The sequence below is a fragment of the Chionomys nivalis genome, chromosome 5 (assembly GCF_950005125.1).
Source record: "Chionomys nivalis chromosome 5, mChiNiv1.1, whole genome shotgun sequence".
NCBI lineage: Eukaryota > Metazoa > Chordata > Mammalia > Rodentia > Cricetidae > Chionomys > Chionomys nivalis.
In genome coordinates this window covers 16,642,620-16,669,237 of record NC_080090.1, presented here as the reverse complement: position 1 = coordinate 16,669,237, position 26,618 = coordinate 16,642,620, and the positions used below count along the sequence as shown (strand labels likewise).

The following is a 26,618-nucleotide window of genomic DNA, read 5'->3' as shown; positions in this document are numbered from 1 at the left end:
AAACCGTGCAAGTATATTGAGCTTATCCATAAAATAACAAAACGTTATAGCCGAGCTTCTCAGGAACATAGGATTCAAAATTCTCATTGGCAGGTCACGCCAAGTTACTCCATCAACATATCAATGTGTGTAATGCTGAGATCAGACCGGCAATTTATTTGTTGCCATGAGAACACTATTTTGTATCAGAAATTGCAACCTTGACGACACAGTGTTTTGCGCCTATTTTGCACATTTTTTTTTTTTTTTTCCTACAGCGAGTCCTCTCCCGCGATCCCGGAGAGAGGCCTGGCTTCCTCCCGCAGCCGGCCCACGTCCATTTTCGCTCCAGTTCCCTGGGCTGCGCAATGGCTCCGCTTAGAGGGGACGCGGGGGACGCAGGGGACACAGGGCCTGGCGGGCGGGCGCGCGGCCTTTCGGCTGTGAATGAGCTCTGCGGAAAAAAAAACCAAAAAAACCCCCAAAAAACCCTCAATAAAACCTTAAAAAGCAAATTAATAAACAAGCCGGCAAGCCAGTGAGGCACGGCCTCCGAGGGGGAGCATGGTGTGCGTTAGCTCTCAGGACCGTCACCGAGAGGCTAAGGCGGGCTCCGGAATAAATGACGCCCCTCGGCCTAAAGAACGCGGGCCTCGGTTCCCGGGGTGGGGGTGGGGGAGAAGCCGAGCGGGCCGCGGGCGGAAGAGGGAGGACCCCCGCGCGCCAAGGGGCCCCCCGCTCGCGCGCCCCGCGGGGTTGTCATGGGCATCTCCTAGGCGACGGGCTCCGCACCAAGATGGCGGAGGAAAAGGACCGGGAAGGAACAGGTAGGAAGGCTGACGGGGTGCCACCGAGGCGGGCCTCCATCTTGCGCCCCTCGGCGCGCAGACGGTGAGCCGAGGAACCGCGCCAACCCGCGTCCCCGCCGTCGGCTCCGCCCTCGGCCGCCCCGCCCTCCCGCCCTTTCCCGGCTGAGGTCTGCGCGGGCTGCGGCTGCCGCCCCCACAGGGGACGTTCATAATGGCGTCCTTGTTCCCGGGCCCTCCACGCCCTGTGAGGGCGCCGGCCGCGGCCTGTGCTGTGCGGACCCGGAGGGAGGGAGGGAGGGCGGCCCTGCCGGGGAACGCGAGCTGGCGCTGGAACCCGGCGGATCCTCCGCGCTCGCGCCGTCACCCCCGCCCCGCCCCAGGCGCCGACCGCCTCCATCTTGCCTCCTCCGCCAGGCGGCGGAGCAGGGCCTCGAGGTCACCCTGCGCGGTGCCCGCTCGGGTCTTGCTTAAAGGAGGACATACCCCAATCACCAGTTTAATCAGGACGGAAAGAAAACCCAGCCGGGACCCATCGGGGCCTCCCAGATTGGCCGGGTTCACCGATGGTGCCGGGAACTGAGACTGCAGTGACCCGCGAGCCCTCAGGGGACCCGAAAAACGGATCATCTGCCTTGAACTGCCAAGACCTTTTTGAGTTGTTTGTAACACAGCAGAATGGCTTAAACTCGGACCCGTGGTTAGCATCTAGTGACCAAACAGCAATTACATGATAATCGTCGAAATCTCCGCTAAATAAACAAACAAACAAATAAGCAAGCCCTAAAATAGAAAAGGGCAAACATAGAAGTGAAAGTAACGCTCCATCTTTGTTCGGTTTTTGAGTTTTCACTACACACCCTGTCGACCCTAGCCCCTCCCGTCTCAGTCTGGAACAAAGTGGTTAACTAATATTTACATGAGCTGTTTAGTCCATCGTCATGGTGATCACAGAAAATCGGCAGGGAAACAGGAGACTGTGCCAAAGATCTGTTTATTGATAACTAGGAATTGAGATTTATACATGAGAAAATCTCAGAAGCCGGGACTTTTTTAAACCTCTACTTAAAGGTATTAAGATTTTGTGCTTTAGATGTGAAAGATACATTCTAAGGAAAGTATCCACATTTTTTTTTTTTAAATGAAAGAAAGACCATGAAGTTGGTGAGTAGGGAGGTGGGGAGGATCAGAGAGGCTTTGGGGGGAGGGGAGAGAATATTATCAAAATAATATTGTGTGGCTGGGGCAGTGGTTGGTGGCACAGGCTTTTAATCCCAGCACTCAGAAGGCAGAGGCAGCCTAGTCGAGTTCCAGGACAGGCTACAAAGCTACAGAGAAACCCTGCCTCGAAAAAAGAAAAAAAGAAAATTCAGATAAAGAAACTTCCCCAGAAAGTTTGTTTTAAATTAGATTCTTGTTTATTTACCCTCGTCCACCAAAAAGAAAAAAAGAGTAAAGAAAAAGAAAGTAAAAGGGAAAAAAAGCCATTAAGGAGATGTTTAGGGTAGTACTGGAGTATACTGCTGGTTTTTGCAATTAATACATTTGTTTATTTAGAGACAGGGTCTCACCTTGTAGCACTGATTGGTCCAGGAACGCAACAGAGATTCACGTGACTCTGCATTTGAGTGTTGTGATTAAAGAAGTATACCTCCATGCCCAGCCTGATTTTTACAATTTTTATCCCTACAGGGGGAGAGAGAGAGAGAGAGAGAGAGAGAGAGAGAGAGAGAGAGAGAGAGAGAGAGAGAGAGTGTTCCTGATTCTTTATTTAACAAAACATAGTTTTCTGTTAAAATGAGTTTAGAGGAAGAACTGTCTAAGTAGTGGCTGTTGAGAGCTGGATTTCATATTTCATATATTCAAGTTCTTGTATATTTAATGTTTGTTTGATGGAAAGTAATCTGGTGAGCATTAAACCTAAGAATTGTGGGAAGAAAGCCCTAATCCACGATTGTCCACTGACCAGGAAGGTGAGCACTAACCAGGTTCGTATCCAGGGTTCCCAGAGTAATGGCACTGAATGACTTCAGTCCGGTGCTCTGGAAGGGCAGACCCACAGCCACTGGGGGCCAAGCACACATCCTGACAATCTTCCTGCCTACAGGATCTCCAGCCTCGGACTGATGGAGCACATCCTGGGGCAAACACCCTTGTTTATTGAAGTGAAAACATGTGACTTGTCACAACATTCCAGGAAGTTTGCTGTCTTTGGACAAGTGGGGCTTATAGGTTAACTGTAGCCCTTAGGTGAAGTCAGAAGTTAGTGAACAGGAAGATGAGGAAGGGATTGCCCCCCCCCCCAAAGGTGATGTCAGTAAGGGAGATAAACACAAGTGGAAAACAAGAAGTAAAGTGGAGCAATAAAAAGTAGCCAGGGCCAACACAAGACCCCCAAGGAACACCCCCAGCGTCCTCCTTTCCCCATGAGCCCTCACCTTTTTCAGTTCTGTTCAAATTTTTTAATCTATCAATGGATTAAAGTAGATTAGGTTAGTACCCTCAAGATCCAGTTGTCCCTGGGAAAAGTCCTACAGCATCTGCAGAGGTGTGCTGTATCTCTGTCCAGCCTAGTGGATCAAGTGGGAGTCTCACTTTCTATGTGGTGTATATATATATTGGTATGCTTCTCTATTGCTTATTTTGTGTTTGAACAGTGTAATTTACTTTTTCCTAGATTACATTTTTTTCTCTAGCTAAAAAGCAAATGATTTTAAAATTTTAAAACCAAGTTAATTTGTGTGTAGGTGGAGATTGTCCGTTAGTTTCCCAGCCACTCAGACCTGAATAATCACACAGAAACTATATTAATTACAACACTGCGGGGCCAATAGCTTAGACATATTTCTGGCTAACTCTTATATCTTAAATTAACCCATTTCTATTATTCTGTGTATCACCATGAGGCTATGGCTTACTGGGTAAGGGTCTCTGGTGTCTGTCTCCTTTGGCAGCTACATGGAGACTCTCTGACTCCTCCTATTCTTTATCTATATCTCTGTTCATATTTTCCTGGCTTTACTCTGCTAAGCCATTGGCCTAAACAGATTTATTCATCAACCAATAAAAGCAACACATATACAGGAGGACTTCCCACATCATCTCCCCTTTTCTGTCTAATTAAAAAGGAAGGTTTTAACTTTATCATAGTAAAATTACCTATAAAAAACAATTATCAAGCAAGAATTATAGTTACAATATGTAGTCCATTTACACTTGGCAAATTAAGGAAAACACTCTATCATTTATCCCATCTCTGTGAATCTAAAGTTTTATATCTAATTTATCTTTTATCATAACTAAGGAAAACTATAATTATAATTATCTGTCTTCAACTCTTTAAAGACTCCCGAAGGATATAATATTACCTAAGTAAACAGGAAGTGCATTGTAAGCAACTTCCAAAGTTCTAGAATTGACAGAGACATCTTGCTGCCTGGACAGTCACTCACCATGGCGACTTGTCAGTTTCCCACCTGGCTTTACTCTGCTAATCCATTGGCCAAACAGATTTATTCATCAGCCAATAAAAGCAACACATATACAGAAGAACTTCCATGTCAATTTTAAGTCCTTTATTGTTTTTTTTTTTGTACTGAAAAAAATGTTTAAAATGTGATGAAAAAATTCCCTTTGAAGTTTTATCATTTCTTTGAAGTTTCCTCAGCATTTTTGTTTGAATTTTCCCCTTCCGGTTAGTTTTGTTTGTTTAAATGGGCAATTGATGCAGTTGTCAACTTATTGGATATTTTAATCCCATTGTTCATGTCTCCTGGAGATTTTACACAGTACTAGGAGAATCTTCTGTTTACAATTAGAACCATGTCCAGGAAAGCAACTGCTTAGGTGTAGAATTCTGTTGGCAGACCAGGGATCTTTAGGAGTATCAATTTTTCTAATAAATTCCCTTTCATATTTATTATTTTTGTCTGTACTAAATTATACTTGATATTTTGCACCCTCCGAAAACATAAGTCAGCAGTTACTCTAATTCAATTATGAAGGGGAGGAGGTTTTACATATTTTGTGTGTGTGTTTTTTTAAATTTTTATGGTAGCACTCTGAAACCAAAACATTTATAGATCTGAGTTGAGATGCTGGAGAGATAGCTGTATGAATAAGAGTTCTTGCTGCACAAGCAGGGGGACCTGGGTTTGCATTCCAGGGCCCATGTGAAAAGCCAGCCATTGCTGCAGGTGCATGTAAAACTGGGGGGCAGGGTAAGGAGGATTCCTGGGGCTTGCTGGCTACCTGCCTAGTCCCAGGTTCAGTGAGAGACCCTGACCTGTCTGTAAAGGTTAAGGCAGGATAATTCAGAACACCAGTTTCCTTGTCTGGTCTCCACACACGCACATAGTTACATAGATACAATACACATACACACGCATACAAGCACCATGCACACACGCACACAGACACACCCTGAAAAGAAGAAATCTAGATTGAAGTAGAGGAAATGGAGAAATTGAAAGTGAACTTATATTTTTTTTATTAGTAACTGTTGATTATATGCTAAAGGCTTTGAACAGTGCAGTTAACCTAGATGAGGCTTGGAGGGAGACCTGGATTTGTATGTTGTCTTTCCCAACCCAGGGGCTAAACCTAAGGAGCCTCAGATTCCTCAAATATAAAGAGAATTTTATGTTGTGATGAGGATGATGACTCCGCCTCCTTCTTCTTTTTGAAACTGGGTCTCCCTGTGTAGTCCTGCCTGTCCTAGAGCTCACTCTATAGACCAGGCTAGCCGTGATTACTTTACAGAGCTCTGCCTGCCTGCCTCTGCCTCCCCAGTGCGGGGATTAAAGGTATGCACCATCACGCCATGTGGATGGTATCTTCTCATTCCTCATTATGTCCCTAGCACCCACAGTGCCTGGCACGAGAATACTGTGGAAAGCACCTTGCATTTTAGGGCCTAATGATTACTAGTATGTGCTTTGACATGAAACCTGAGGGTAAGAAAAACAAACCTAAGTCCTGTTGTTGATCAAAACAGTTGATTATATTTAAAGCATTTATGCACATTTCAGAGGCCATTTAATAACTGTTCTTCCTGTTTTAGGTCACTAAACAAAGAAGAATAATTTTTTAATATTTATTTATTTATTTTACCCTTCCATACTCTTTAAATCTCTTTATTTAAAGATAGGACTTGAAGATTGCTGGCATAGCTGATGATGGGGGATGGGGTTCCATAGGATGGTTATTATCTTTCACACAGTAGACGGCACATTTATGCCTTTAATTTTGTCAATTGTCAATAATGCCTGTTACTGCGTTTCTTCCAGTATAGGTTTCAGCCAAGAATCCCACATTGGATATAGTTGACTGACCTCTTTGGTTTCATTTGATCTGAATAGTACCTTTGGGTTTCTTTGTTATATTGTCAATATTGATATTGATTGATTCAGAAAGGGTTCCCATCATTAGAGATTTATAGTTTCCTTATACCTCTTACTGTTCTCTCCTTGGAGTCAGTTTTTTGGTTTTTTTTGAGACAGATCTGCCTACCTCTGCCTCCTGAGTGTTGGGATTAAAGCGTGAGCTACCACCGCCCGGCTTATTTGTTAGTCTTATCAGCACGTATTATGTTTTTCATCCTACACTTAGTAAATAGTACTTGTTAGTAGCTCAGAACATAGACTCTGTAGTAAAATTTCTGATTTGCCCCAGCATTCTGATTTCTTCATATGCTGAATGAGTGTAGCGGAACTCTACCATTCAGTGAGGGAGCATGTAGCAAGCAGTTCATGTGTAGTAAATAATGTCTGTAAATGTGCTTGCTGTGTTAACAGTCTGCTCATGAGGAATAGGAAGATGTGGGCCTTGTCATCTTTGAGATTACTTACTGTTGAGAGAACCATTACAGAATTATGTAATTATTTAATTACATATGCAATAAATTGTTCAAAACCTTCAAGGCCGCAGCAGAGGAACAAGGGGCTTTTTTTCTTACTTCGGGGGCTTTCAGTGTGACATTTTCCTCTTCTGGAAAGCAGTTGGCTAAAATTCAAAAGCTTGAAGCAAAACAAAAAACAAAACTCATAAAAGCCCTAAGCAGAAAGGAAACTGGCTTTTTAGAGGAACTAAGCAGGGGAGTGTGGCTGGGCTGGGAAGGTGCGGGTCAGAGGGTGTGAAAGGAGGGGTACAGCAGGGGCAGAGGCCGCTCCCCTTGAAATCAGACCACGGGAGGTGGCGTCTGTTTCCATCAAGAGGAAGCCATTGGAGCATTTAGAACGGGGGCAGTGCAGGCAGCTCTTGCCTTAGAGGTCAGTTGTGTCTGTCTCCTGGTCCATTTATTGCAGTGACTTTAAGCTCCTTCCTCTCAGCTGTTTGGAATATTCAGTCCATGCCGTAGTCACTGTGCCGTGTGGTGGCACACAAAAGCTCGTGCTTTTGTAATGGTAGCTTAGTGTCCACTGGTCATTCCTTCTCATAGCTTTCCTATTATCTCTGAGAAAATGTGATTATTTCACACAGTAAAATTTAAATGTGGATTTGATGAGATACACAAAGTATGGGATGAGTTTTGGGTGTCCAGGGTTCAAATGTTATTAGTAAATAATCCATCTATGTGCAGCATGCAAATTATCTTGACCCTTGAATTTTTTATTATAAATTTTTAGAGAAGATCAAGGTCTTTTCTGTATACCTTTAAGTATGTTATAGCTGTCAAGTTTTTATATTACCTTGACGCAGGCTAGCATCATTTAGGAAGAGGGAACTTAATTGAGAAAATGGCCCCACCAGACTGGCCTGTGGTTCATTTTCTTCTTTGATGTGGGAGGACCCAGCTCACTGTGGGTAGTGCACTGAGCAAACCCCGAGGAGCAAGCCAGTAAGCAGTGTCCTCTGTGGCTTCTGCTTCATTCAGTTCCTGCCTCTGCAGTCCTTCCCTGCCTTGGCTTCTCTTAATGAACCGTGACCCCAGATATGTAATCCAAATAAACCCTTCCCTCTCCAAGTTCCTTTTGGTCATCATCTTTATCACAGCAACAGAAACCACACTAGGACAGGTGGTAACAGAATCGACAGAAGATTTAGTCTAGTAAGTCTAGATTTCTTGGGATTGGATTTGACTACTTGGAGGAGAGCTGGGGCTAACACCTCTCTAGTATTGAGTCAGACTGAGTTTCTAGGGCCTATCCTCAGGGCTGAGGTGAAGGCTGCTGGTATTTCTACAGAATCATTTGTTCCCTGCTGAGTTTTAGCATTGGTCTGTTATGATTTATTGTAGCCGATGTGTTTTCCTTTACAATTAGGTTGGCTCTACAATAAGTGGATGATTAATCCTTTGTGTATGTGTGCGAGCGCTAAGGATTGAACTCAGGGCCTCAAGCATGCTAGGCTAGTGCTCTTCAACTGAACCATAGCCAACCCTCAGTAAACATCTCCTATAAAAACACAATGTATAAAGCTAGATGATGATTGACTTATGATAGTTTTGGCTGGGTGTTTGGTGATATGTTCTCTTTGGATGAAATTATTCATAAAATATGAATCACTGAGAACTTCTGCCTCCACACAGACAAGAATCCGTTCCTTGGCTGTTTTTAAACAGTGTCTGGAATAGATGCTGGCATTACTTGAGTCAGGCAGGACAGTAACACACATTCCAGTTAACTAACCTTGAGGGCATTCCTTTACCTTCTGTTGTGTACTTAAACAGTTCTCATGGCAAATGCTTCTCTTGGGACTTATCTTGTCTTCATTTTTGCAGGTTAAGGTTTTGAGCACCCAGTTAAGTGTGTGAATATGTACACAGATACCTCAGTATCAGAAAAATCTCAGCTGCATTCTTATTTCAAAATTTTCTCTACCCTTTGGTGTTTGAACTCTATTTGGTTATGACTGGTCTCTGTGTAGACTGTCATTAATTTCTTTCTTTGAAGTTAAGCTTAACACTTCCCCCCTCTGGTTGGATTTTAACCTGTTATCACGCATACTTTAATCTTGTTAGCATTTCGGTCTGTTCCCCCCCCCCCCCAATTTCTATTCCCAGCACTTTTGAGGCAAAGTGTGGGTGGGTTTTCTTTATCAAACAGCCTTCTAGTTCTTTGTGGACACTAGTGGTTGTTTATGACACACTCAATTCTGACACTACTGGAAAGAGTGCTGACTGTATCAGTTAAGTCCCCACAAAGCTGTTCCATGAAAACATGCCAGGTGTAGATAGTGGCGGCCTGTACCTCTCACTGACTTGGCTACAAGCTGGCCATTCCTACCACCCCCTTCTTAGTCTGATATTTGCTGTAACCAGTCTCAGAACTGATGGGAGCATGGATAGAGTTTACTAGACTGTTATAAAAGGTGTCAAAGGACACAAAGGAAGAGGAGGCCTCCAAAACTCTTACTCAGGATCCGCAGTCCCTGTAGGATTGTGGTGCATCATCTTCTGTCTAGAAGTTCTCCAGACCCTTCTATTAGCATTTTTATGGTGACTCCATTGATTCCATTTTATGGTGGTTGATTATATTATTGCTTATTTGTGATTGGCCCTCTTCCCCAGTCCTTCATCTCTCATTGGAGATCATGGAATGGAGCTGATTTTTCTTTTTAGCAGGTTTTTGTTTGGGTATTAGTCTTTCTGATCATTACTTTGGTTATATTCACCAAGGACTTGTTTACTATGAGCAAATTTTATGTTAATTAGTTCATGTACTTAATTTATTTAATCTTTATACAGCCGTATGAGATGCTATTTTATTGTACAAGTGGTCTATTTAAAGGACTTGGTTGTTTAATATATAGTTAGTACTGGGGGAGTAGTTCAGTGGCAGAGTACTAGTCTCTCAAGGCATGGTAGTTCAAATTTGTGTTCCCAGTACTTGGAAAACTAAGGCAGGGGGACCCTAAGTTTGAGGCAAGCCTGAACTACACAGAGAATTCTAGGTGGGCCAGATCTACATAGCAAGACTTTGTTTCAATGAACAATATATATGTGTGTGTGTTAAGTATTAGTTAATTAGAAAAGGGCTTGTTTGGCAGCATTTTACTATTTCCTGTTTATTTAGTTCTATCTTTATTGTTTGGGACACAAGTTCTCCCTAAATAGGTTGGGCTGGACTGGAATTTAAGGGCTGGGTTGCTCTCAGACTCATGAGTGTCCCGTTTCAGTCTCCCAAGTGCTGACAGGCATGTGTGTGCCACTGTGCCTGAGTTTGTTTGCTCTTTCAAATTTCTATATTATCGATACAGAAATTTTGGAAACCCATCAAGATCTTGACATTTATTCAGTCTGTAAACAAATATCCATAATGAAACCATGCTTTTCTTCTTCCTTCCTTCCTTCCTTCCTTCCTTCCTTCCTTCCTTCCTTCCTTCCTTCCTTCCTTCCTTCCTTCCTTTCTTCCTTTATAGATTTATTTATTTCGGTTTTTTGAGACAGGGTTTCTCTGTGTAGCCCTGTATGTCATGGAACTCACTATATGGACCAGGCTGTCCTCGAACTCACAGAGATCCACCTGCCTCTGCCTCCCAAGTGCTGAGATGAAAGGTTTATGCCACCACTGTCCGGCTGTATGCCTTTTCTTGACATTCAGTACCTTTCAAATTAGCGTCACATAGTTTTAGCCTTTAAAGGAAGGCATTGCTGTATTTCATAGAACAGAATGTAAAGAGAGCTGTTAGCTGACTTTCTGAAGAGATCAGTTGTACACCTTTAACATGTCGCGACTGTTTTTACACCATACTAAAAGATTTCCCATGGAAATAGCTGCCAGCGAGCTGAAAACTGCAACAAGCTTTCTTCTGAAGCACAAGATACAGTTGACAGACATCTTTTTATAGACATGTCTGTGGCTGCGTACTGTTTTTAAACTTGATAAATTTTTTCAGAAATGGAAATTCTCCTTTCAAATTGATGAAAGCTGTTTACAGTAGAGCAGCACACACGACGAGAGGGGAGCCAGCCCTGTTTATCCCGGGCTCGTCTGGACCGCGGCTCTTAAGGTGGGGACAACAGCAACAGTAGAACGCAGTGTGTTTTCAGCGAGGACAGCCTTTTTAAGACTACCTGCAAATGACTTTTCAAACTTCAAATTATTTATAAAATTAACAACATGAAAAATTCAGATGAAAATGGTAATGGGAAGGAAAACTAATCAAACTTAATAAGAATTTAAGTAGCGAATATCAGAAGCAAATAAATTAGACAGTCCTTGTCCTAGTTACCTGGTAATGTGCATCTAGTTACCCACATGAACGGGCTCCAGTGTACAAACACTTTCCTCACACAGCTTCTAGACACGGTTTGCTAAGTGTTTCTGGAATAACTCTGGAGTTCACTGTATGGCTACTGGCAGGAGGCCTTAGGCCTCCCCCTTATCTTTCTTTCTTCTCTTTTCCTTTGTAGGAGATAGACACAGATGAAAGCAGAGATGGCAGGCTTTCATTGTTATCTGGTGACCCAATGAGGTGTCAGCGCTGCATAAACACAGCTTCCCAGTACCTGTTTCATGGCCTGTAGTCCCTTGAGCATCTGCTCAAAAGTCAAGACTGTCATATCCAAATCAAGTCAGGTGTGAGATTTCTGCAGTGGTTACTTCCCAGCTCCTTGAGAACAGCTGCTCTCAAGTCTGCAGTCCTCCAATGTTAAGACACCAGTTATTCATTCCTTCCCACCCGGTGTTTGTTGGCAAAGATTAACACCCATGGAGACATCACATCAACTCAAGAGGGGGAAGGGAAGAGACACCAAGAGGCAGCAGTAGTTCATAAAAGTGAGCTGGGCAAATGTTGGGGATGTTTAAAGATCTAGGATTCAAAGGGAAAGAGTAAGATGCTTAACTCCCATTTTATTCTTGGCTGTCCCTGGTCCACTGTCTTTCATTCTCTCCCATTCTCTGCATGGCTGGCATTCATCACTGTTTTCGTACCCACCCTGAACACTTGCCATGAAATTTTTGGCCCCTCAGAGTGTTTTCTAACACCAATAAACTTCTTTACAAATACTTGTTTTATAAAAAGTCCATCTCATTTCTTCTTTATTTATTTTTTTAATTTTATGCTCATTGGTGATTCATCTGCATGTATGTCTGTGTGAGGGTGTTGGATCCCCTGGAACTGTTACAGACAGTTGTGAGCTGCCATGTGGGTTGCTGGGAATTGAACCCTGGTCTTCTGGAAGAGCAGCCAGTGAGTGCTCTTAACTGCGGACCCTACCTCTTCAGCCCCTCATTTCTGTATTTTGACTCTAGTATTCGCTTCTGGGGACCACTGTTGGGCATCTTGAAGAAAGGTGTTCATCCTCCTCTGTCTCCTTTAATTCAAGAACACAAGTTAGTCATTTTACTTTCAATAAAAACATTTTAAATATTGTTTTTGAGCCAGGCTTTAACTCTGTAATATAGGCTAATGTGGAACTTGTAATCCTGCCTCAGCCTCCCAGTTCTGGGATTACATTTATGTAGTACAATTCATAGACAATTCGATTCAAAATTATTGCTCGTCATTGTCATAGAAAATCTTTCTTTTGTACTTTCATTTTAAAATTTTAATTTTAAAATTTCAGATAGTTACAAATCATGGGTTTCCTTGTGTTTACCTTTTTCTATGTATACCTTTGATTTTTGCTCATATTTGCTCTTCTATTTTCTTGTCATTTACCTTACCCTAATAGTCCCCTTTCTGTTTTCCTATTACACATGTATGTATATATGTAAATGTGTGTTTAAGTCTAGAGTCTGCATATGATAGAAAACGTTGATATTTATACCACCTCAGTGCCTTCTGTCACTCCTTGTCCCCTTTTCACTGTCTCTCTCTAGCTTATTCCTCTGCACAAAGACTTTGTTATTTCTTTGTTAATTTTTCTGTTCACTCTAAATCCCTTCATCCCTTTGGTTGACTTCAGTAGTCATTTCAGTGGCCATGTAAGCTTTGCCCAGCAAGCTCATGTCATAGACTCTTTAACTTGTGACTTTCACTTCCCCTCTCCTCCCTTTCAGCATTTCTGTTTTCTTTTTGAGATAGGGTCTCTCTAGGTGGATCAGGCCATCCTAGAACTCTCTAAGTTGACCAGGATGGGCTCAAACTCACAGATATCCTCCTGCATCTGCCTCCTGATTGCTGAGATTAAAGGTGTGCACAAACATGCCTGACTTCCATTTCAGCATTTTGTAGAAACTTTTTATGTTTTTGTGTTTCCTGGGAGGTAGGGCAAGAGCAAAGAAATGATCTGAGTTTTTGTTCATCCTTATGGTGGGCTGAAAGAAAATGTCTCCCCCAGGGAGCGGCACTATTAGGAGGTGTGGCTTTTTTGGAGTAGGTATGGCCTTGTTGGAGGAAGTGTATCATTGTACAGGTGGGCTTTCAGGTCTCCTATGTTCAGTCTATGCCCAGTGACACAGTTTACTTCCTGTTGCCTATGGATCAAAATGTAGAACTCTCAGTTCCTTCTCTAGCATCATGTCTGCCTGCATGCTGCCATGTCCTACCATAATGACAATGGACTAAATCTCTCAACTGTAAGCCAGTCAGTGAAATGTTTCCTTGGTAAGAGGTGCCATGGTCATGGTGTCTCTTCACAGCAGTAGGAATCCTGACTAAGATAACCCTTTTTCAGTATTTTACCTTCATGTTAAACTCTGCGAGCCACTTTGAAATCTTGATTCCCTCATTGTATTGACCAACCCAGTCTCCAGATTCCCAGTGGTGCTCTGCTCCCCTACACTTCAGTCTGTGTTGGCTCTATCAAGAGTTCTAGCTTCCTTGAGCCCACAGTTGATCAGTCAGACAAGAGTGATTCTGGTTAATGTGGAAGGAAAGGAGTTTATGGAAAGGTAGCAAAGAGCTCACAGGACCAGCAGCCACACAGAACCAGCTTGGATGAGAACAGAGGAGGCCTGGCTGATGGTATGCTGCCGGGACAGAACCTCTTCCCTGGACCACTGCCGGAAGTCATCCCCACAAATAATCTCCTCTCTACATTTTAAAATTCTCTCTTTCTTTCTCTCTCTGTTTCTTTGAGACAAGGTCTCAATTTGTAGCCCTGGCTGGCCTGGAACTCATTTTGTAGACAAACAAGATTGGTACTGAACTCAGAGATCCTTCTGCCTCTGCCCTCCAAGTGCTGGGATTAAAGATCTGGGCCACCACACCTGGCTAGAATTATCTTATTAAGACTCAGAACCCTGCACAAAACATCTAAGCTCCCAGCCTACATCACATGCCTACTCTGTTTCCACCTGAACCCTGGGAGAAGGCATGCCTACCTTATCTGTTTTATCTGGTAAGAGGCAGTCACCACTTGCAGACAGAGTTTTACACAATGGGGTTCCTTCCAAATTGGAGTAGTGTTTGGATCCTGGATGTCCAAAAAGAATGAAGAAGAAAGAAAAAGGAGGGGGAAGAGAAAAAGAAGCAGGGGCAGGAGGCGTCCATGGCCCTGGAAGGTGTCCATGCTAGCCCTCTTTTGTTTTGGGAATGGGAGAAAAGTCTGCCTTTGAGCCTTCTGCTCCAGCTTCAGTGTCGAAGACTCCAGGGCTGGTGTTGCTTTGTGGTAGCTGTTAGGCTTGGATGAGCCTTTGTTGCCTTGAGACCTACCTTATGACTGTTTTTCTTTCCTGTGTCCCTTAAAGTAGGAAGTCCCTTTATTTTTGTTTTTGTAGTCATAGGGATGGAGCCCGGAATCTTGACTGTGCTAGGCCAGCACTGTAGCACAGAGCCATACCTCTACCCCTGTCCTTCCATAGCCATCTTGGTAGAAGATCAGTTCCTTCTGTTCACAGCTAACTTCCCCATTCATATTTAGGATCTCATCCACCTAGTCTTCTCCAGGACTTCCTTCATTAAATAAGCATCTTTCTTAGATGATTTATTAATTCTTCCTCTTATGTCAGATACCACTAAATACAGATGAACTACTAAATACACTAAAGATGAACTTTTAATGGCATTGAAGGACTTAATGTATAGTGGAGGTAAAACACTTGGTTGCAGTGTAAGGATTTGATCACATTCAATTTTTTTTTTTTTTTGGTTTTTCGAGACAGGGTTTCTCTGTGGTTTTGGAGCCTGTCCTGGAACTAGCTCTTGTAGACCAGGCTGGTCTCGAACTCACAGAGATCCGCCTGCCTCTGCCTCCCGAGTGCTGGGATTAAAGGCGTGCGCCACCACCGCCCGGCACACATTCAATTTTTTATGTCATTTGTTTAGTGTCTTTTTTTTCCTGGTAGAATGGCAACACAAGTCTTTCTACTTTATTCTCCACTATCTTTAGTGTTTAGTGCCTAATAAGTACTCACTTGAGTTAAGGAACTCCAGAGGACAGGTAGTTAGCCTGGCCTTGAGAATGAGGGAAGGCAGAAGGGGAGTGTGGAGTAAGTGGAGGCTTGCTGAAGACACTCTGTTGTGTTAGGAGCCAGCAGGTGGGGAAAATGAAAGGAAATGAATGCAGAATTCTCTGAATACAGAATTATTTCCATTTAGGAGAATTTTAGGATGAGCATGAAGGTTAGTGGTAGAGCATTCACCTAGCACGCACAAGGCCCTGACTCTGACATCTACCATGGGGGAGAAGGCAAAATGTCTGCAGTCCTTAGGGGAAATAACTTCTCTAGTCGCCTTGGTCTATGTTAGCTCACTGACTGACTGTGGGGTCCTTCTGCTTGCAGTCTAACATTCTTCGTAAATGCAATGTTATATTAATGGAATGGTTCCCCAAACTAGACCACTCATCAGAATCCCCCCAAAGAAGCTTCTGGAGAGAGATTCCTGGATCTCCCTCACACCCACAGAACCAGAACTCTGTCCCAGGAGCAGAGCTGCTAGATAGCTGAAATTAGCTCCTGGGTTGCTCACATGACTGGCCTTGAGAATTGTTGCAGGTGGTGACCAGGCAAGGAGCCTCTTTAAGACTAGCTTTCACACAATAAATATTTCTTTTTAGAAGTTATTTGCAAGCAGAGTTCTTTCTCAGATTTTGATTTAAGATGAAGAAACCTGGGGTCTCTTAGTTATTCAACACTTAACCATTCATACCCTAAACTTCATGGAGCTCTAAGTAGCCACCCTGTCCCTTTATGCTGGGACCGGGGAGACAGCTTAGATGAGCTGGTGAGGCTTTAACTGACCTTGCCGTCTAATGGGAGCAGGGGTGGGAGACAGGCTCACAGTTCCTGTGTATCCCGGGGATACAGGGCGCAGTAGGGGTGCATTCATCCCTCTCCCTTCACATCCTCAGCCTTGCCCCTTCCAGTTGAGTTACTTCAGAGCAGCAGCGGTTATCTTGAGCAGTTAGGTGCTCTAGAAATAGTTCGTTTTGTGTTTTTGTTCTTTGTTTTTTGCTTGTTTTCTGAGACAAGGTTCCTTTTCTGAGACAGTGTAACCTTGACTGTCCTGGAACTCGCTCTGTAGACCAGGCTGGCCTGGGACTCACAGAGATCCACCTGCCTCTGCCTTCCGAGTGCTGGGTTAAAGGTGTGTGCCACCACCACCAAGCAAAATATTGTTTTTTAATTTAATTTTATGTGCATTTGTGTTTTTTTTTTTTAAACTTTAATGATGTAAACAAAAATATACCTAAAAGCGAAGCTTCTGGAAAAACCATTTGTTCTTCCCTGTCTTGTATCGTTCCTCAAATTTGACCTTGGCTTCCCGCCTTGCCTGTCTTTTCAGGGCTGGGTCCCTAAAGACATCCTTGTTGACAACAGTTTTGTCCAGGGGGATGTCCACAGAGTACCTTGTGGGCATCAGGTGGTTGTAGTTATAAACCTTCACAAAGGACTTGATCTTGGATCTCTTGGCGACTTTTTTCTTGCCCATGGCAGCCGTCACTTTTCGGGGATAGCGGTCAATTCCAGCCACCAGGGCATGACTGTAAGGGCGGTCTGAGGTGCCATCATCAATGTTTTTCACGATGACGGCTTTGCGTCCCGAGTAGCGTCCAGCCAGGACGAGCACCACTTTCCCGGGTTTCATGAACTTGCCCATTTCGACAGCGAGCAGCCGGTTCCCAGCAGAAAGGAAAGGAGGTCGTGCATTTGTGTTTTGCCTGCATGTATGTCTGTGTGAGGGTGTTGGATCCCCTGGAACTGGAGTTACAGACTATTGTGAGCTGCCATGTTGGTGCCGGGAATTGAACCTGGGTCCTTTGGAAGAGCAGTCAGTGCTCTTACTGTTGAGCCATTTTTCCAGCCCCAGCTCAATAATTGTTTTTTATATTATATGTATATTGGACTGGAGAGATGGCTCAGTCATTAAAAGTGCATACTGCTCTTGCAGCGGACAGGAGTTCAGTTCCCAGCACCAATGTTGGGCAACTCACAACTGTTTGTAACTCCAGCTCCAGGGAGCTCCAACTCCCCTGGCTCCCACAGACACACATATACACACATAAATAAAGATAATGAAACAAAATTTTAAATACACATGCTAGGCCTGTTGGCACACATCTTTAATCCGCGTACTTGGGAGGCAGAGGCAGGCAGATCTCTGTGAGTTCAAGTCCAGCTTGGTCTACATAGTGAATTCTGGCCAGCCAGAGCTACATAATAAGACTGTCTCAAAAAGCAAGCAAGCAAGCAAACAAACAAAAAGCCCCAAACAATATGTATATGCACATTAAAACTGATGATGATTGTGTATGCGTGCACGAATGCTACACATGTGCAGGTGGCCATGGTGACCAGAAGAGCGTGTCAGTCCCTTGGAGCTGCAGTCGCAGGCAGTTGAGCACTACTTGTTGTGGGAGTTGGGAACTGAACTTGGGTCCTGTGGTCTTAGCTGCTGAGCCATCATCTCTCCAGCCCCTCAGTGAGTCTCTGTACTTTAATGTCCACATATGAGATCCACAGGTACTCGTTTATAAACTCTTCAGTTGTCTTGTTGCTCTTAGATAAACTCCAGCCTCCTTTACTGTGGCTAGCTAAAAGTTCAAGCTCGTCTGATGTTGCTGGAATTCTCTCTTCTAGCTATATCTCATTCAAGGGACATTAAGGAGCAAAACACAGAACTGTTCCTCGTGCTTTTTGGTTCTTTTCTGAGATTGTATTATGTTCTTTTCAATTCTTCTGCTGCGGTTTCATTCCTTTTCTCTCCCCCTTCCTGTTTTCTTTCTTAGTGGTTCTGGGGAACAAATCCAAAGCCTTGCTCTACTAGACAAGTATTTTACCACTGAGCCACCTCCCTTGGCTAGCATCCTTAAAAAAATACTTTGAGAAGAGAATAAAAATGTTTAAGTTAATACAAAGGAGAATCATTCTAAAATGCACATGTAAGAATTAGTAGATGACCACAGAGAAACCCTGTCTCGAAAAACAAAACAAAACAAAACAAAACAAAAAAAAAAAAAAAAAAGAATTAGTAGATGATAAATACCCAGAAGAATGCATGGGGAATGGAGGGTAGCAGGAACTGAACAGTGTTCCTGTCTGTTAACATTTAAAAAAATACTAAGATTCTTATTTTACCAAAATAGATAAGCCTTCTGGCAGTAAACAGTATACTAAGATGCATAAAACAGTCGGAAATGAACTGTACTACGCTGCAGTGGTTGTGTTTGTTAATTGGTGGTTCTGGTATTAGCTTCTGATCATCATATGTTCACATGTGGTTCAGCTCTCTGTTTTTATTTTGGAAATGGGCATTGTATATAAAGTAACATTTACTAAAACATTTGTTGAACATGCCGTTTGTCCAAAGAATAAATACATAATTCTTAATACTGTCCTTCAAGCTCAGCAGAACTGCATAGAATTTATTGAAAACTCAAGCACTACAGTTTTACTATTTAATTTTATATAACTTATTTAATATTTCTGGCATTAAATTAGATATAATAGTAATTAAATAGGTGTACTTCCATTATCAACCAATCATGTTTTTATATATGGTAAAGTTATACTTTAAACATTTTCTGTAGCAAGAAGTTGGTTATTTCTAGAGCAAATGTATGAATTATGGCATTGTTTATTGACATGACTAATGAATCAAGTTAAAATAAGACTTTGTGGGCTGGGGAGATAGCTGTCAGTAAAATGCTTGAAGGGCCAGAGTGTGGTTCCCAGGAACCACATTTAAAAAAAAGCTGTGCATCTTGGCACAGGCTTGTCATCCTAGCCCTGTGGGGGAGGCAAGGAGAGGCGGATCCCTGGGGCTCACTGGCCAGCCAGCCTAGCCTGCTTCTTGAATCCCAGGACAGTTAGAGACTGTTCTAGAAAAAACGGATTGTGCTTAAGGAATGACAGCTGAGATTGCCCTCTGGGCTCCATGTGTGTGGCGCGCGTGCGCGCGCGCACATACACACACACACACACACACACACACACAGAGAGAGAGAGAGAGAGAGAGAGAGAGAGAGAGAGAGAGAGAGAGAGAGAGAGAGAGAAACAATAACAGACTGCCTTGTGAAGGGGTCTTAAATATAGGTCTTCTCTTAGGGTCTTGCACTGAACTTGGAGCCAGCAAGCCCAGTGATCCTCCACTCTCGGTCCTTCACAGTGCTGGGGTTACAGTTGTGAGCATAGCCATCCTGGACTTCTAATGTAGGTGTTGAGATTTGAATTTAGGTATTCAAGCTTTTTGATACAAGTGTTTTGTTTTGTTTTTCCCACCGAGGCATCCTCTTATCCCGAAAAGAACTGTTTGACTGTTGTGTGTGTGTGTGTGTGTGTGTGTGTGTGATCTGTGTGTTTCCCCCTTCTCTGTGGTACTGGGGACCAAATCCAGAGTCTGGTACACATGAGGCAAACATTTAACATTTAACTAATGATCTGCTTCCTAGCCAAAGAGAAGCATGATGATTATCCATTTTTGTAAATTGGTGATGACATATGGAGTTATATTCTTTCATATGACTTGTTACATTTTCTTTGTGTACCTTTGACTGTGTTAGAACTCAGTTCGTAAACCAGGATGTTCTCGAACTCACAAAGATCCTCCTGCCTCTGCCTCCTGAGTGCTGAGATTAAAGGCATGCACCCCCACTGCCTGGCTTACAATTCTTACTCCTAAATCTTTTTCAGAACATCACTAAATAAGTATATAGAAAAAAAGCTAGCAAATTATAAAACAAAAAGAATATCAGCAAGAGGAGAGAAGCCTAGAATATTAGTAATAGGTTTGCTATAAAAGCATTGTGCTGTCACTTGCCTGTGAGACTCAGCTACTCAGTTCACTGAGCTGGGGGCTACTTGATGGGCAGCCTGCTCAATATACTGAGAAAATAAAACAGAAAGTAAAAAGATATTCTGACCTCAGGCTGTTTCTTCAGTATTCCCCAATCTGTTTATTTTTGGCTTCTGTGCTGTAAACTTGGATCAGAGTAACCTTAGAAAGAAACTTATAAACTTGTGTGCCAGGTTGACACTCAGTAGATAGTTCTGTCCATACTAATTCTGGGGAATGTGGAATACTTTGACTGGAAAGTCTGATTTTAGGGTTTTCATAAGGCTTCTATTGTGCTCGAGAACACTAAAATACACCTAGTTTTCTTTCTAAATCATAAAAAGATGTTGAATATTGTCAGGTAGTTTTTAACGTAATTGAGATGATCATGTGTTTTTTCCTGTTTTTCTTCTTTATTATTATTATTTTAATAATTTTAAGGAGCTGGAGAGATTGGCTCAGCAGTTAGAAAACCTGGCTCCTCTTCCAGAGTTCTGGGTTCAATTCCCAACACCCACATGGCAGCTCACAACTGTCTGTAACTCCAGTTCCAGGGGATCTGGCACTCTGACACAAATATGCATGCAAGTAAAACACCAGTGCACATAAAATAATTAATTAATTAATGTGAATGGATATTTTACCTGCTTGTATGTCTGTGTGCCATGTGTGTGTCTGATGTCTGTAGAGGCCAGAGAGGGAGATAGATCCCCTGGAATTGGAGTTTCAAATGGTTGTGAGCCACTGCATTGGTTCTAGGAACCGAACCTAGTTCTTCTGCAAGAGCAACTGCTCTTAATTACTGAGCCACTGTTCCAGGCCCTTGTTAGTGGTTTTGAAGGATTTTGTTACTTGAAAAAATACTGGTCTGTAGCTTTCCTTTTTCTGTTTTTTGCTTGTTTTTGTGTGTGTGTCTTTTATCATGTTTAGGCTGTGGTTATGTGGCTTGAATGCTCATACTTGGAGAATGGGATAGGAGCATCACTTGAGCCTAGGTGTTTGTGACCAACGTGGACCAGATGGAGTATTCACACTTAAGAAAAGAGAAAGAATGAAAAAGAAAAATGCTTATATCAAGTTTATTTTAACACTCAGAGAGAGTGGGAGGAGTTTCCTTCGGTTCAGATTTTGGAAGAGTTTGTGAAGGTGTGGTGTTCACTCTTCTTCACTCCATTCCCTTTTATTATTGCGTTACGTATGTTTGCATGCCCCCCCCCCCCACACACACATTGGGTCTTGCCATGTTGCCTAGGCTAGCTTCTAACATATGGACCTAAGCAATTCTTCTGTCTCCAGCTGGGATAGCATGTATGCACCATTATACGTAGATGTGTTTGTATCTTAAGTAAAGGTCTTGGGTATATGACAAAAGGATATTCACGTGGTAAGCACACAATAAGTAGACAGTGGGGACATAACTACAGTGCAGTGTGTGTCTCGCCTCCGTGTTAGAAAGATCTGCTTTTTTCCATCTACTGCTTAGTTATGGAGTAGATATGAACTCGCTCTTAGGCTGTTGCATTATTTACTTACTGACTTATTTTTAAGTGATTTATTTTTATTTATGTATATATGTCTTCTCAAGCATATGCCACACTTGTATGAGTGCTTTTGGAAGCCAACTGGAGTTACAGGAAGTTGTTAGTTACCTGACATGGGTGCTGAGAACTGAACTCAGGTCCTTTGGTAGAACAGCAAGTGTTCTTAACCCTTGGTTCTCTCTCTCTCTCTCTTTGTTTTTTTAAGATTTATTTATTTATTTATTATGTATACAGTGTTCTGTCTGCATGTGCATCTGCAGGCCAGAAGAGGGCACCAGATCTCATTACAGATGGTTGTGAGCCACCATGTGGTTGCTGGGAATTGAACTCAGGCCCTCTGGAAGAACAGCCAGTGCTCTTAACCGCTGAGCCATCTCTCCAGACCCCTTGGTTGTCTCTTCAGCCCCTACTTTCTTATTTTTAATTAATTAATGTGTGAGTGTGTGTGTGCGTGTGTGTATGCGTGTGTGCATGAGTGTGCGCGTGTGTGCATGTATGTGTGTGTGGTATGAGTGAAAGTGCCAGAGAAGCTGAAGTTATAGGTGGTTGTGAGCCATCTGATGTGGGTACTAGGAATTGAACTCAGTCTGCTGTAAAAGCCGTACGTTTCCTCAACCACTGAACCTCTCTCCAGCCCCCTTGTTAGGCTGTTCTATAGAAGATTTTTTACCCATAGTTAATATTCTTAGCTTCATGGAAATTGCTAACAGATAGAAGGGCATGAGATAACGGCAGCATGTTTAGGCTAGTAATTAGAATACTTAACTCTATCCTATACTAATGCGTTTTGCATTTATTTACTTATTTATTTTTATTTTATTTTATTTTATTTTTTTTTGGTTTTTCGAGACAGGGTTTCTCTGTGGTTTTGGAGCCTGTCCTGGAACTAGCTCTCGTAGACCAGGCTGGTCTCGAACTCACAGAGATCCGCCTGCCTCTGCCTCACGAGTGCTGGGATTAAAGGCGTGCGCCACCACCGCCCGGCTTTATTTTATTTTTAATTAATTAATTAATTTATTAAAGATTTCTGCCTCCTCCCCGCCACCACCTCCCATTTCCCTCCCCCTCCCCCAATCAAGTCCCCTTCCCTCGTCAGCCTGAAGAGCAATCAGGGTTCCCTGCCCTGTGGGAAGTCCGAGGACCACCCACCTCCATCCCGGTCTAGTAAGGTGAGCATCCAAATTGCCTAGACTCCCACAAAGCCAGTAGGTGCAGTAGGATAAAAACCCATTGCCATTGTTCTTGAGTTCTCAGTAGTCCTCATTGTCCGCTATGTTCAGCGAATCCGGTTTTAGCCCATGCTTTTTCAGACCCAGGCCAGCTGGCCTTGGTGAGTTCCCGATAGAACATTCCCATTGTCTCAGTGTGTGGGTGCACCCCTCGCGGTCCTGAATTTCTTGCTCGTGCTCTCTCCTTCTGCTCCTGATTTGGACCTTGAGATTTCTGTCCGGTGCTCCAATGTGGGTCTCTGTCTCTGTCTCCTTTCATCGCCTGATGAAGTTTAATATTCAGGAGGATGCCTATATGTTTTTCTTTGGGTTCACCTTCTTATTTAGCTTCTCTAGGATCACGAATTATAGGCTCAATGTCCTTTATTTATGGCTAGAAACCAAATATGAGTGAGTACATCCCATGTTCCTCTTTTTGGGTCTGGCTTTCCTCACTCAGGATAGTGTTTTCTATTTCCGTCCACTTGCATGCAAAATTCAAGAAGTCATTGTTTTTTACTGCTGAGTAGTACTCTAATATGTATATATTCCATACTTTCTTCATCCATTCTTCCATTGAAGGGCATCTAGGTTGTTTCCAGGTTCTGGCTATTACAAACAATGCTGCTATGAACATAGTTGAGCATATACTTTTGTTGTATGATAAGGCATCTCTTGGGTATATTCCCAAGAGTGGTATTTCTGGGTCCAGAGGTAGGTTGATCCCGAATTTCCTGAGAAACCGCCACACTGATTTCCAAAGTGGTTGCACAAGTTTGAATTCCCACCAGCAATGGATGAGTGTACCCCTTTCTCCACAAACTCTCCAGCAAAGGCTATCATTGGTGATTTTTATTTTAGCCATTCTGACAGGTGTAAGATGGTATCTTAAAGTTGTCTTGATTTGCATTTCCCTGATCACTAAGGAAGTTGAGCATGACCTTAAGTGTCTTTTGGCTATTTGAACTTCTTCTGTTGAGAATTCTCTGTTCATCTCAGTGCCCCATTTTATAATTGGGTTGATTAGCCTTTTACGGTCTAGTTTCTTGAGTTCTTTATATATTTTGGAGATCAGACCTTTGTCAGTTGCGGGGTTGGTGAAGATCTTCTCCCAGTCGGTGGGTTCCCTTTTTGTCTTAGTGACAGTGTCCTTTGCTTTACAGAAGCTTCTCAGTCTCAGGAGGTCCCACTTGTTCAATGATGCCCTTAGTGTCTGTGCTGCTGGGGTTATACGTAGGAAGTGTTCTCCTGTGCCCATGTGTTGTAGAGTACTTCCCACTTTCTCTTCTATCAGGTTCAGTGTGTTCGGACTGATATTGAGGTCTTTAATCCATTTGGACTTGAGTTTTGTGCATGGTGATAGATATGGATCTATTTTCATTCTTCTACAGATTGACATCCAGGTTTGCCAGCACAATTTGTTGAAGATGCTCTCTTTTTTCCATTGTATACTTTTAGCTCCTTTATCGAAAATCAGGTGTTCATAGGTTTGTGGGTTAAAGTCCGGGTCTTCTATTCGATTCCATTGGTCGACTTCTCTGTTTTTATGCCAATACCAAGCTGTTTTCAATACTGTACCTCTGTATTATTTATTTATTTATTTATTTAGGGAGCGGGGCACATAGAGGTTAAAGGACAACTTGCTGGAGTTACTTCTTTTTTCAAATAATTGATTTCATTTTATTTTATGTACTTCAGTATGAATGTGTCAGATCCCCTGAAACTGGAGTTACAGACAGTTGTAAGCTGTCATGTGGGTGCTGGGAATTGAACCCAGGCCCTTTGGAAGAGCAGCCAGTGTTCTTAACCTCTGAGTCATCTCTCAAGCCCCTAGAGTTGGTTCTTTTATGAAGGTTTTGTGAACAGGTTGTCAAACTTGGCCAGAAGTATCTTTACCTGATGAACTATATTAATGTTTCTGAAAATGAATTCTACCATTAAATTAGTCATGCACACAGACCTTCTGATCAATCATTAAATTACTATGGAGAAAGGAACTTATCCTAGAGTTGGGAAGCTTTGGGCTAGTACTGATTTTTTAAAGTAAACATTATTTCACTTCAGAATTTTAAGCAAACAAGTTTATATTGGAATCATTTGGAGAGGAAATAAATGTCTGAAAATTTACCCTTGAACTGTTATAATGTTGCCAAAGAAAATGCTTTTTTCAAGGATACATGAATTCAATGCTTGCCAGTATGTATATTGCCACAATAAAATGGATTGCTTTAATTTAAATGCGAATGTATTGCTGGGATTTTTCTAGAAGAAAATTTGCATTAAGTACTTAGCATTTCTATTCTTAATCATTAAGTTTTTTGTCTGTATAAAGCATACTCTAGTTATTAGAATAATAGAAATGCTTTCTTACATATTTGTATTCTCTGTGAATCAAAGAATTATGAGGTATCTTCCCATCTCCTTTAAATAACACTTTTACTAAGGTGTAGTCTATCTTTTATTCAGTTCACCTCTTGAAGTCTTAATTCAGATTTTTTTTTTTGTATATTCACAAGTATATACAACCGTAGGACCTTTAGAAAACCACAATGGTTAATTCTTTTAAGCCTTTATTTAAATTAGGTCCTTTTCAAGCTGCCTCACCCACTCCTCAGTGTTCAGTTCAGTGGTTTTAAATGCATTCATAATGCGTCATCCCTCACTGTCCATTCCAGAACCATTTCCTCATCCCACACTGAATCCCCATTTCTTCCTTTTCCAGCTCCTGGCAATTCCTGTTATGCCTTCTGTCTTCAGCAGGCTGACAGACCTCATACAAGTCAAGTCATACAGTATTGTCCTTTTGTGTCTAACTTATCATTAAGTGTAAAAGACTTTAAGGTTCAAAGTTCCCTTCTTTTTTTTTTTATTTTTATTTTTTTGGTTTTTTTTTTTCGAGACAGGGTTTCTCTGTGGTTTTGGAGCCTGTCCTGGAACTAGCTCTTGTAGACCAGACTGGTCTCGAACTCACAGAGATCCGCCTGCCTCTGCCTCCTAAGTGCTGGGATTAAAGGCGTGCGTCACCACCGCCCGGCAGTTCCCTTCTTTTTAACACTAAGTAATATTTTATTGTATATGTATACCACATTTTGCTATCCATTTGACTATGAGTACTTAGATTGCTGCTGTCTAATTTTGAGTCAGAATTGTTGGAGCAATAGAAATGAAATGTTTAAATTTTTGAGGAGTTGCCATATTGTTTTTTTAAAATAGCATCTGTGCCATTTTATAGTCCCAGAGGCAATTCACAAGGTTTCTTCATTCTCCGCGTTGTTTGTCTGTGCTCCTATAACAAATATTGATGACACTGTAGAGAACTGGAGTTTATTTCCTGAAAGTTCTAGGGATTGGGAAGTTTAAGATCAAATCACCAGCACACGACAAGAACCTTCTTGCTGTGCAGTCCATGATGGACAGCCAGAGGGAAGGAGGAGGAAGAGAGAAGCTAAGAGAAGGAGGCTGTCTTAGGGTCACTACTGCTGTGATTAAAGATCATGATCAAAAGCAACTTGGGGAGGAAAGGTTTTTTTTGGTTTTTTGAGACAGGGGTTTCTCTGTAGTTTTGGTGCCCGTCCCGGAACTAGCTCTTGTAGACCAGGCTGGCCTCAAACTTCCAGAGATCCACCTGCCTCTGCCTCCCGAGTGCTGGGATTAAAAGCGTGCGCCACCACTGCCCGGCGGGAGGAAAGATTTTATTTCACCTTACATATCCCAGTCACAGTCCATCACGAAGGGAAATCAGGGCAGGAACTCAAACAGGCCAGGAACCTGGAGGCAGGAGATGATGCAGAGGCCATGGAGGGGTGCAACTTACAGGTTTGCTCACCATGGCTTGCTCAGCCTGCTTTCTTATAGACTCTAGGACCACCAGCCCAATGCCCCACAAGCCTGCCCACAGATTAGTATGGTGGGGGGCATTTTCTCAGTTGAAGTTCCTGCTTCACAAATAACTCAGTTTGTGTCAAGTTGACATAAAA

General features: G+C 42.6%; 2 protein-coding genes across 2 annotated transcripts in view; one reads left to right on the top strand and one right to left on the bottom strand.

Annotated features, from left to right (window-relative positions):
• The first annotated feature begins 664 nt into the window (after window positions 1–664).
• Window positions 665–26,618, top strand: part of Efcab2 (EF-hand calcium binding domain 2) — an 87,140-nt gene continuing 61,186 nt past the window's right edge. The window contains exon 1 of the mRNA XM_057770645.1: window positions 665–806. Within this exon, the coding sequence (XP_057626628.1) occupies window positions 776–806 (31 nt within the window). The 5' untranslated portion in view covers window positions 665–775. The remainder of the gene's footprint in view (window positions 807–26,618) is intronic.
• LOC130875025 (60S ribosomal protein L27-like) lies at window positions 16,278–16,755 on the bottom strand. Its single transcript, XM_057770646.1, has one exon. The coding sequence runs from the start codon at window positions 16,716–16,718 to the stop codon at window positions 16,308–16,310; it is 411 nt and encodes a 136-aa protein (XP_057626629.1). The 5' UTR covers window positions 16,719–16,755; the 3' UTR covers window positions 16,278–16,307.

Bases quoted from the DNA above. Each gene is read 5' to 3' on its own strand.
- LOC130875025 (XM_057770646.1), bottom strand. From the start codon at position 16,718: ATGGGCAAGTTCATGAAACCCGGGAAAGTGGTGCTCGTCCTGGCTGGA.